This window comes from Typopeltis vanoorti, chromosome 5 (assembly GCF_054136105.1).
Source record: "Typopeltis vanoorti isolate ZY-2024b chromosome 5, IOZ_Tvanoo_1.0, whole genome shotgun sequence".
Classification (NCBI taxonomy): Eukaryota; Metazoa; Arthropoda; class Arachnida; order Uropygi; family Thelyphonidae; genus Typopeltis; species Typopeltis vanoorti.
Genome location: NC_143553.1, coordinates 3,069,052 through 3,081,643, shown reverse-complemented (window position 1 = coordinate 3,081,643; position 12,592 = coordinate 3,069,052). Strand labels below are relative to the sequence as shown.

Genomic DNA, 12,592 nt, shown 5'->3' with positions numbered 1-12,592 from the left:
TTCAATATGAAATTCAATTTTATCCTGCTCAAGACTAAATAGTGATCACTTCCAATTTCAACTATCAACAATAACATAGTCAATGAGACTTTTCTTATTCCTAGCCTCTTCTCTCCATATGAATTTGTGCACATTTTTATGTTGGAACATGGTGTTAGTAATAACCAGTCCATGTCCTGAGCAGAAATCCAACAGATATTTGCCATTATTATTAGCTTTGCTCTTTTCTCCAAATTTTCCCAAATTATTTTTGTATGTCTCACAATCATTTCCTACTCTGCTATTTAGATCCCCAACAAGGACCAACTTTTCATTTTTCATTGTGTCAGTGGCTTTTTCTAAAGCCTCAAAAAATTCCTCCACTTCGACCTTAGTAGAACCTTCTGTGGGACCATAGGCACAAATAAGTCTCATTGTCCAGTTCCCCATTCTCATATTTGTCCACATTACTCTACTTGAGACTGACTGCCATTCAAGAAGATTAGCCTTGTATTTTGTGTTGAATACTATGGCTACCCCTTCTTTTCCTTGATTGTCATTGCCTGAATATAACATTTTGTATTTATTGCTCAGAAAGATCTCACCAGTTTTTGTCTTTTTTGTTTGTCACCCCTATTATGTCGATCTGGTACTTATCTAATTCCTCAGCTAGCTCCATTTCTTTGCCATTCAGGCTTCTTACATTGATAGTACCGATCTTTAACTCTGGTGATGTTGAGTTAGGGTTTGTTTTCAGATTTGTTCCAGTAGCTGACTTTTCGCTGTTCGCCCTGGTTCCCTGGCGAAAACAACGGGGGCCTTGTTTAACCAGGCGATGCCCCAGCTGGCATGAAATTTTGTCATGTTGTACAATTTGGTCGGCTAAATCCCAAATTGCCAGCCCATCCTCGTTCATTCAGTATCCAAGTAGATACCCAACAGGGTGCACCACGAGAATGTGAGGATTGGACATTAGGTGAGATGCCCTGGTCGGTTCTCCGCATTCCTTTAAAGGGTATGTGGAGGTCTCTTCTCAGTTATACAGCTTTGAGCTTTAAGCATTCCCAGTATAAAGTTAATAAATAAAAATAGAATTAGTTACTGGTTGTATAATACATAAAGGGAAGGAGGAGATGAATATAATACTAAACAGATTCCTGCTATTTTCAAAAATTTACAGTATTTTTTGATTGAATTTTTAATATAATTCCCAAAAATGAATTTAATTTCATTTACATAATATGTATATGCAAGACTGTTTACATATATTCATGTTGGAGGTTTAATGGAATATTATCAGCACTGAGAAAGGATTAAAACTGATTTTAATGCTTCCAATATTTTGTCTCAGTCAGTCATGGAGACATCTTCAGGGATTACAAAAAACTTTTTGTAACAACACACACACAAATACATCAGTGAGTGAAACTAAAGTCCTATCTAGGTAGTGCGCTCTCTATGGGCATTTGCAGGTGGCCTAGGATGTAAAGAGGGATCTCTGATAATTAATGTTTCCCAAATTTTGGGAAGTTTTATGCAGCCGTATTTGTTTAAATTAGGTTGATTCCTGAGTGCAGATGCTGATTCAAAGAACAGTCTCTCTTTTTTGAATTTACTATGGTGGAGCATGTTTGAATTTTCCAGGGGATCCAATGGGTTGTATCCAAAACATGATCTGCAAAGCAGATTGACCATAATCATGATTGCAGATGCATGACTTGTGTTTTTCTAATCGTATGGTTACTGATATGCCTGTCTGTCCGAAGTAAGCCAGTTTACAGGAACAGGTACTCTATATACTCCAGGCACTGAGAGAGGAGGGGAGCTGATCTTTGGTGGAACAGATAAGGGTAGCAAGTTTACGGTGGGGCTTAAAGGGCTGTATGGAGGTTGTACTTTTTTAATGATCTGGCTATTTTTTTCTGATGTGCCATGGATGTAAGGTATGGTGATGGCATTTCTGAAGTCCTGAAGAGGTGGTCAGGAAATATGGAGAAGGACTTGATTATTTTTTTAATTCTGTAATCACTGTAGCCATTGGAAAATAAGGTGTTGTGTATGTTGTTAGATCTGAAACGGGCTACCTCACTCTAAATGAGGTTACCCTTCCAGAGTCTAACGGTAAACATAAATTAAATAAGCATACTTATCATTTAGCACAGTGTGACTATGTTTTATAGGAAATAACATCTTGTAAATTAAATTTAGAACTGTTTAAAATGAAGTTAATGTATTTATATATCAAATGTAAATGCAAATCAACAAAAAAGGGGCAATTGTAAGAGAAATTATTAGTGATATTCTACACGTAAAAGAATGTAATTATTCGGCAAGATGGGGCAAAGGTCGCCCTAATGCTACAAGAGGAGCGTAAGCGCCTGCGGATGTTACATCTGAGAAAATTTCATGATGCATACATTCCCGGAATTAGAAAGCCCCGTATGAGGATCAGTGAGGTCACCCAGTCGGGGACCAATCGGCAGGACAATAGGAGAAATCAAACTCGGAAAGGTGGCGCTCTTGGGGAGCATATAAAACCCGCAAAACGGATAGAACCCCCCCCCCCCCCCCCCCGTTTTGTTTGTTCCTGTATTCTCACCGTGTGCTACAAGTGTTCATTGTGGTTCAGTTCTTAATTTTAAGAGCTGACCTTCGAGAAGTTCCTGCATGGCAAGATGGAACGTAGGCCGTCAATGAGAAGAAGTGTTGACGTAAATCCATAGCAAAGAAACGGCGCCCGATTCAGGAAGAGCACGTGAATCCCACGTGGGGGTAGAATCGAGATAGCCAGAATCTTCACAAAGAAGGAAGGACAGAGAGAAACCGAAACAGAGTAGATAAGTACTTTCATATGGTCTAGCCCCTTTTAGAGAAATTGACTAACAGCATGGAAAAGAGTGTATTTCAAATATGTGATAAAAGGAAGTATGAAGAATCGAAATTTATGTGAATAACTGTATACCTTTGGACTGAATTTTAAGAACTATTAGTTTATTAGATATTTTGTCGTGATCCACTCGAGGGAAAAATATTAATGTGCTAAATGCCTACCTGGCCTAATGAGTTGTAAACTAAAATGTCAAATAAGTTGAAAAAATTGAATTTGTAAAGATTTAGAAATCAATGTTTATTTTAAGAATGAGAGAGTGAGAGGAAAATAAGAGTTAACTTAGTATTAATAATTGTTTTGCTCCTGTATTATATTAAATAACGAATTCATTAAAATTGTTTGATACCTTTCATGCATGTATTTCTGACCATGCTGACTGACCCTGATCCTTCATAAAATTTCGAACCTGTGATCATATATGTGCGCAGGGATATCCCAATTAAGAAAGAAAAGGGGCACAACTGCAAATAAACTAGAAAACCCAAGGCTTCTGAATTATAGTAAATGATATTAGTAGCACCTGATACTCTATAACTGTCCTTAGGCTGAGTTTAACTCTACCCTTAAGGCCCAGGCTGGCACAGTAAATAAATTTGCCTGAGTGAATAAGGATAGCTTATAGTGATCAGGGAACAGGTATTTCTGGGGGCCCAAAATTGAGAAATTTGCCAGATAAGAGATAAGATCACATATTCAAGTAAGATAGACGACTTAGGGATACATGAAGTTGAAGATAGCAGATAGAAGCCAAAGTATATATAAGATAGTAAATCATGCAAAAAATAATAAAAAGGGATAAAGATAAAGGATATTACAATGAGCAAGGGTAGAAACATAACAGTGTGTGAGTTTGGTTGAAAGGGCAGTTTCACTGGAACAAAGATTGTGAACTCTATTGGTTAGAGTTTTAATAACGCCATATTGCTGAGAGGGGTGGTGGTGGGAGAGTTTGTGAATGTATGAGTAGGTTTTCTGTATACAGAGAAAGAAAAGTTACCATTAGGGAGGCATGTTACTAAGATGTGTAGGAAGGGTAAACTATTGTTATTTTCCTTTTCCATCGTAAACTGGATGTACAATCCTAACATTGATATTAGATGATTTAAAATTTTGTGATATTTGCGACTTTTCAACTAAAGGTGAATTAGCCAGTGTCATATTGAGGTGGCAGGGTTTTTCCTTCAAGAAACTCATGTTTTTCAAACAGCAAAACAGACAAATAGTCCATAAGAATGCACACACTTAGCAGACATAATATACTGACTTCAAAGCCTGAGTTGCTTCAGTCATAAACCCAAAACAACCAACGACCTAGTCCAGTTGGGTTTTGGATATGGTATCATACATGCTTTATCAAACCCTTTTGCTTTCCAGCTGAAAGGTTTGACTGAGCTATGGTGATTTTTTGTAACTAAAAAAGAGCTACAATATCTCTGCTTTTAATGCAGTTGTTTTCTTGTTTATTAAATTATTGAATAACTAACACTAAAATTTTAACCTGAAATTTAAGTAGTTCAGCTTGCAAATCAACTTTCTATGCTGAATAGCACTGACTTGCATTGAAATCTCTGTAACAGGAAAATGAAAGTTGGGGGGAGGGTACAAAATTTATTAAAAAATAACTTTCTTTCCTTGTTTTTGCTTTTTTTAAAAAAAGAAAATATATATCATTTGTGTTTTTGTTTGTTTCTTTTTCATTTCAGATATTATGCAGCCTTTCCTGCTCTCAATGGCAAGTCTGAATCAATGGCCAAGCTGTGCCATCAGCAAGAGAGGGAAAATATTCTGAAGACAGTTTGGAATGGAAAGCGAATTTTTGAACATGTTTCAGAGAGAAATGATAAAATTACTGCTAGTGAAATTGAGAATTTCATTAAAAATATAGAGGATGATAGTTCTGATAGAGAAAGTGATACTTCTGAGAAGGAAAATACTATTATTAGATTCACAGATGAAAAACAGCAAGTTAAAACAAAAACATGTAAATTTCTGGAGGCACCAAAGAAAGAGCAGTGTGATCAAGAAAACAAGCCTTTGTTTATAGTTCCAAAAATGAAAACATCATCACAACGAATACCATTTTCTGTAAAATATTTACCATTTAACCAGTTTCGAAATAAAATCTATGACATCATCCCATCTAAAGAGAAAATAAATAGCACCCTTTGTATAGAAAATAATAGTGATGGGATTGCAGGAAGCTTCACAAAAAATTATGAAGAACACAGTTGCTCTATATCCAAAGAAAATTCTCCTGAAATCCAAAAATGGACTACCACAGAGTATCCTAATTTCAAATCATTGGGGAAAAAATATAAAGATGATGCTTTGGATATGTTATTTGAAAATATTTGTGGCAGCTGTGAAAAAGTTGACATGATGATGTGTGCTGCAATTTCAGATGTTTTAATAGAAAAAGATATCTGTAAAAATGAAGATGAACTTCTTGTTGACTTGACCAGCAAGTTTAATGAGAAATTGGCAGACATATGGAGTTGTGCACACAAAGGATCTGAATTAAAAGAAAATATTGCACATAAAAGCTCTTTTGGTATTTTACAGTCTGACACACATAATGAAAATGATGATGTAATTTTAAAGAACACTTCTGTATGGGCATTTAATACAGATGACTTCAAAATATTAAAGGAAAACCCTTCCCCTCCTGAGTCTGTAACTTCAATTAGGAGTATACCTTCTGTGCCACTTGATTCTTGTACAGATAATCTTTCACAGATATTAGAGGAAGTCTGGTTTTCTTCCAAAAGTCATAATTGTTCCTTCCAAGATGATAATGATTCATTGCTTTCCAATAATACTTTAGAGTGCAGTGATAATGAATGCAATGTTAATAATATAGAATTGAATATTGCAACAGGAAATCTAAAGAATCTTGAAAATGAAAATAACTGTTATAAGGATAATGATTTAGAAAACATCTTACTAGTACGTACAGACTCATTATCTAATATAAAAGGTGAAATAACAGAAATTTCTTCACTAGATGGCTCTAGCCGAGAAAGCTCTACTCCAGATTCTGTGACAGGAGCTGTTAAAGGGTTATATTCATTATGGAAATCTGAATCATCTGATTCATCACTAGTATTTGGTATGGATTTGGAGAAAATATGGGAACCTTCTCCATTAGATGAGAAATCCAACTGGATAGGCATGTCACTTTGTGATGACAAGAATTCAAAAAATATAAGTTCTGCATTCTCGAGTGATAAATTACAATCAGCTATAGAGGATAGTAAGTGGGATTCAGATGATACTCAAGATATTGATGCTTCTGTTTTAAAAACAAAATGCACACTCACTTATCATAAAGGAGAAAGTAGATTTGTTGAAGTTATTCCCTCAAAATCGAAATTAATTGTTGAGAATTCAGCTTATTCAGATGAAAGTTATGTATTGAATGATCCACTTGTTTTAGGGGATGAGTGCTTATCAATAGAGAATGAAGAAAATTTATTAACTTCTCCCAAAACCCATTTTCAGCCAATAAGACAAGATTCATTAGATACTGAAAATAGTGATGATGCAGAGGTTTTGATGTTAACTGTGAAAAACAGTGAATCTCCATGTACTAAAGATGATAACAAAGATTTACAACTTCCTGTAACGCTGCATTCTGTATCGGATTCTTTTAATAATTTTGATAATAAAAACAACTTTTGTGATAGAAAAGAACAAGAACACTCTGAATTGTTAGAATTTCCTCATCGGACTTTATTAAATGCTGAATCTGCAAAATCTCCAGTTAATGAAGGAAAACACAAAAGAGCAATTTCATCTTCATTTGATGAATTAACAGCACTCACTGGTCATTTTTCATTTGATGAAAATGAAATGCAGAATTGTCAAGATCCAGAGAACTTTGGTCCTTTGAACTTCATTCCTTTATATACTTGGAAGACAAGTCTCTATAAAGATAAGGGAACAAATACAGATTCACGCACTCCTTACTTTGATAGTCAACAAAATTTAGTTGAGACATTTTCAAATGATTATAATTTTCATTCTTTTATACCAATAAAATCTAATAATTGGACTTTGAGTTCTGGAGGTAAAATTCAGGGAGCTGGAAGGAAGAAAAAGATGGAGTGGAAGTGGAGTACAAATGATGATGATGATGATGCCAATTATTGGAACAATAACACAAATAATACCACAAATGTATGGGGTGATGTCACACTTGAAAGTTTTGGTTCTGATGATGGCTTAAAGACTGGTGCAGTTAAATGTGGTAACCTAAATGCACTGCGTAAGGAAATTAAAGAAGAAGAAGATCAGCTATTTAGAGATATAAGTTATTTAAATGAAGACAAGGAGCATTGCATAAGTAACAGAAGTGTTTTATCTACAGAACGTTTCCTTAATAAAACTAGTAAACTTTTTGATAATCTGGATATAACACTTGGTTGCTTAGAAATTGCTCATAAGAAACATCTTGCAAACACAGAACTTGACTGGAGTGATATCCCCAATAATTTTCTTGAAGATGTTATTGGAGACCTCTGTGATAGCTGTTTTGCTCTGGAGGAGTGTGTAAGTTGCCTTGTTTGTGATTGTCTGTTGATTTGATTTTTCTGTAATAATTATTTTAATAATCTCCTTTAATTTAATTTGTATTGGGAAGTTCCGTTAAGGTGCCTTTCTGAAAATTTTTCTCTGGCAAAAAAAATTTTCTAGAAATTTTGTTTAGCAATTCATTGATATTTTAGTATATGACAATGGTTTATTCCAGGACCACTTAGAAACAAAAGACTTATTATGCATGATCTGTCACGAAGCTGTTACACTGTATCCTAAATTCATTCGTTGGTTTGCACCTTCTCTTGTGAAGTAATAGATTTCATGTCACTCCATCCCTCACCATTTAAAAAAAAAAGGGGGGGGGGAGAATTTGCTAGCTTACAGGGATGGCTTCTTTGCTTCGTTTCTGTTACTGCCATTAGGTAAAACACCTTACAATTTATATTTTAGTCATATTGCTGTTTTATCTCTCCATCAAGATACATAGTCTTTCACTCTTGAGTCTGATAAACATCCCTCCTAGTGTTTATCTTGTCATCATCTTTTACTGACATTTGTACCATTCCTGAAGCGTCTTCATATTCTTGAAATCCAGGCAAATCTTTTTTTTTTCTTTTCTTCTCTGGTCTGAGAACTTAATACCATGACTCCACCACATTCTTATTATACCGGAGAGAATAATATTTTTATGAGGACATTCTCTCAAGGTACTGAAACCTGCAGCTGGTTTCTTATTTTGGTAATATATTAAAAAAAAAAAAAAAAACTTAGACGAAAAAATACTATGTTAACCTGATTGGCCAAGTGGAGAGCACACACCCACTCTCCAACCAACAGTTGTGCCTTCAAATTGCACCATGATGGATGTTTGCAAAAGTCTGCTCTGGACGAGATTGTATAGCTATTTGAGAAATAAATAAAATTATTTTATTTTATTTTTTTACTAAAACTGAGCAAAACAGATTTAAACAATCATTGATTAATGTTGCAAGAGGGATAGAATACTTTGACAATTTTTGTCACATCTGGCTATGTTGTTTTTATGCTTGGTGATACAGAATTAATGTTGATGATCTTGAAGATGTGAACTCAGCTGTAAGGATAAATCAGTATATTTTGTAACATTTTTTTTTATTTGACATACTTGTGGCATTATGAGCATGCCAGAATAAATAAAGACACCAGTCTAAATAAAAGGGGAAATCGTAAAATTTTTCAATATAACCTTTGAACTTAAATTTTCAACATATTTTGCCGTTCCATGAGATGTTTAATGCTTTCATGGAATTTATCTATTTTCTTGAAATGTAGGACTTTATGGATGATATCATAAAAACTGAACATAGTATGCAGTATTCTTGATTTTCACATGCTTTTACTTTAAAAGGTAGAATTCACAGCATTAATGTTGTCCAGAGTGGGTTTGCATCTGACTTTTTTTCACTATCAGTATTTCACTATCAGACTCATCCACGTTTAGACTTACAGATAATATTTAAATTTTATGCATCAAGATTCTTAAAGAATATTTATAGTATTTTAAAATAATGCAACTGAAAAGAATGGAATCATGATATATGATAAAATAAGAAACTGCATGATACTGTATCATTAATATAATAAGGATAAAAGGTAAACATAAAACAATAAGTAAGAAATAAATAGCTTTAATGGAATATATGCATTTGACATATTTAAAACTACCTTCAAAAAATGAATCAAAATAATGAGTCATAAATCACACGTATAATTAGCTCGTTTCTTGATTGCAGCTGAAGTATACATTACACTATTAGAGTTCAAAGGAGCAATTGTGAGATGTGTAGATAAAAAAAAAATAAAATAATTAAAAAACAAATGAACAATTAATAGTGATCACTTCCCAAAACTTGGATATTTCTTACTTATTTAAATGTAGACCGTTATAATTATATATATAGGGTAAAAAAATTACCATCATGCGCTTCAAGGATTTAGGCCTCTTATGGTTGTTCTAGCTTCTGAAGCCATCAACAAGTTTCTTCGTTGGACAACATAGTCTTTTCTTCTTCTTCCTGATAGTTTATAATGAAGAATGTGAGTAGTTTCTCAAGATGCATTATTTTAACATGCTCCATCCAGTTGTATTTATATTTCTTTATTTTCTCTATTATTGGTTCCTGGTTTAATTCTTTTATTATTTCTTTTCTATGATCACATGGGATATGTTTTGTTGCTTTCTTCACAAATTTCATTTCAACTCCTGATAAAAAAAAAAATAAAAACTTCCATATCAATTGATGTGCAAGCTGCTTTCAGAATGTTTACGGATAACTGTCATTTCCTAACATAATTTATTGATATCTGATTGTATGTTAATAATGTAGGTGTTTTCAATTGCTTGATATGTTTATGACATGCCATAAACTAATATATTGTTAATTGAATTTGTGTTCTTCAATTTGACCTGATATTTTGTGAGACAGATTATTAAGATAGGTATTGCAGATTTCTTTATTTGTGTAATGCACATTTTGTTGAAAAAAATTGCATTATACACCAAAAAAGCTGAATTGATGGCTGAAATAAGAGCCTAAAAGGCTTTTCATTTTAGCAAAAGTAAGTTATTTATAAAAAAGGATATATCCATTTTGATTTTATTGCCAGATTGAAATCAAAATGGATATATATTATCCTTTTCATAAATAACTGTGAATTGATTTTACAGCTGGTAGGCTAACATTTCTGATATTTAGAAGAATTAGAATGGAAACAAAAGGACAGAATCGTAGTTTACCAAAGTTATACTTCAAAGGGTTGAGATGAAGAGTTACCTATTACAACCATTACATGCATCCATAGAGAATTCTTGCAGCCCATTTGCAAAGGACAAAGTAATAAATTTGTTCTTACTTAAAAGTTCTTTCATGCTAAATCAAATAAAATTATTTAGGCACTTTCATACCATTTGTCCCACTGAGAGGCATAAACGAAATAATCTGTGATTAATTGTAGTAGAATCGATACCTGAAGATGATCAATTATTAATTTTAGAGGTGTCTAGATAGCATAAAACCTTACTATTACAAAGGTTTAAAGCATGTGAGAGGAGATAATTGATCATAATTTGCTAAATACTAAGGGAGGAAGTTAGTGTAAAAAACTGCCATGTAACTTGTCATCTCTGAAGCATAAACCTCGAGAATAGCTAACAAATCTCCTGTCGATAAGCTGTATGTTTTTAATGATGTGAAGTCATTTACAAAGATCGTCAGTGCGTGAATTGGAAAAGTTAAAAACCAGAAAGTTAGCCACCTATCCCTCTCTTTCTCTTGGAAAGCTATTTTTCAGTATAACAATCCAGATGAAAAGAATCAGAAGCAAACGTAGGACAAAAGTTATGAATAATTGCTTTGGCAACAGACCAGAAAATGACTATAGTTTGAACATAATACAAGTTAATGTTTTGATAATTTGGCCCTTTCAAAATCAATTTCACTTGGCTTATATGTTTGCCATAATATGCTATAGACAGAAAATGAAACTGGAGGTGAAGGAAATGAAAATGAAGGTGAAGGCATGTGCAGTATATATTATCATCTTGAAAAGCCTTATGTGGAAAAAGTGCTTGAAAATTATATATATATATATATTTTTTTTTTTTATGAAGAATTAAATGACTAGAACCGAGATTTAAGTAAAAAGGTTTTAATATAAACACACTACTAGTTTGACATCAAGAAAAGGCAAGGAATTATCCGTTTCAAGCTCAGCAGTAAACTTAATACTTTGATGTCGGCTATTGAGATGTTCGAGGAAAACCATAAGGGATTCATGTCCATGGCTCCAAACAATGAAGACATCATCCACATAATGTTTCCAAACTTTAGGTGTTAAAATAAAGGAAGAGATAGCCTTGGTTTCAAAATCCTCTAAGTAAATATTTGCGAGTACACGAATGTGGATCCATAGACATGAATTCCTTATGGTTTTCCTCGAACATCTTAATAGCCAACATCAAAGTATTAAGTTTACTGCTGAGCTTGAAACGGATAATTCCTTGCCTTTTCTTGGTGTCAAACTGACTCGCTCTTCTGGTAAACTAAAAATATCGATATATAGAAAGCCCACACATACCAACAGATATCTGCACAGTCAGTCTCATCATTTCCCTCCTCATAAGCTTGGAATAATTTCCACCTTGGGACATAGAGCCCGTTCTCTTCTTGATGACCCAAATGAACTGCTTACAGAAATAAACCATCTGAAAACTTCTTTCAAAGTTAATGGATATTCCAAGAAAATCATTGACAAATTCCTTCTTAATCCTCCTAGACATCACTCAGAAGAAACAAATAGATTCAAAGGTAATATATCTATTCCTTACATAAGTACTGTTTCACACAAATTAGCAAAAGTTCTAAGAAAATACAATATCAGAACCTTGTTCACTCCACTTCCAAAGATCCGTTCCTTAATTAGCCACCCAAAACCTTGTCATCATCAACTCAAATACCCTGGTGTATATAAAATATTATGTGACTGCGATATTCCTTATTTCGGGCAGACAGACAAATCTGTCGAAATGCGAATGGAAGAAGACATTACTTACAAGAGACAGCGAGCGAGTGCATTATCAAGTCATATCCTTTTCTCGGCTAATCCTAATGATGATAACCAAAGTCACAAAGTCTGCTGGGAAAAATCTACTAACATCTTCCGTTTGCAGTGACGAAATAGAGAGAAAAATTGTGGAATCTAGAGAAATCATCTTCAGTCCTGTTCATCTAAATAACAACTTAAGCTACAACCTCCCAGATAGTCATTCAGCTGTAATCATGTACTGGCATTCACGTGATGCAGCAAACACGCACTCTCCCAACAATGCAACAAACGAAAGAACAGCTTCAAATACAACTACAACGTTTTCATGCTAATTATGTTTAAAGACTGTCTGTGTTGTTCATAGTATTTTAACCCTCAATGTTTAGTGTTTTTTTCTTTTATAATGTCACCTGAAGAAGGCTGTTACAGGCCAAAACTAGTAGTGTGTTTATATTAAAACCTTTTTACTTAAATCTAGGTTCTAGTCATTTAATTCTTCATAATAACTATGTATGTTAACCGAGTCAATGATCATTCTGTCATATATATATAATTCCCCCCCCCCCCTTATGCATTTAAAGTTTTTCTACATAACCATGA

At 33.7% G+C, this 12,592-nt stretch overlaps 1 protein-coding gene across 2 annotated transcripts in view; it reads left to right on the top strand.

Moving 5' to 3' along the window:
- LOC150106190 (uncharacterized) overlaps positions 1–12,592 on the top strand; it is a 303,918-nt gene that overhangs the window by 192,670 nt on the left and 98,656 nt on the right. For both annotated transcript variants that reach the window (XM_090393027.1, XM_090393028.1), the window contains one exon: positions 4,573–7,420. In XM_090393027.1, coding sequence (XP_090249153.1) covers positions 4,573–7,420 — 2,848 coding nt within the window. The remainder of the gene's footprint in view (positions 1–4,572; positions 7,421–12,592) is intronic.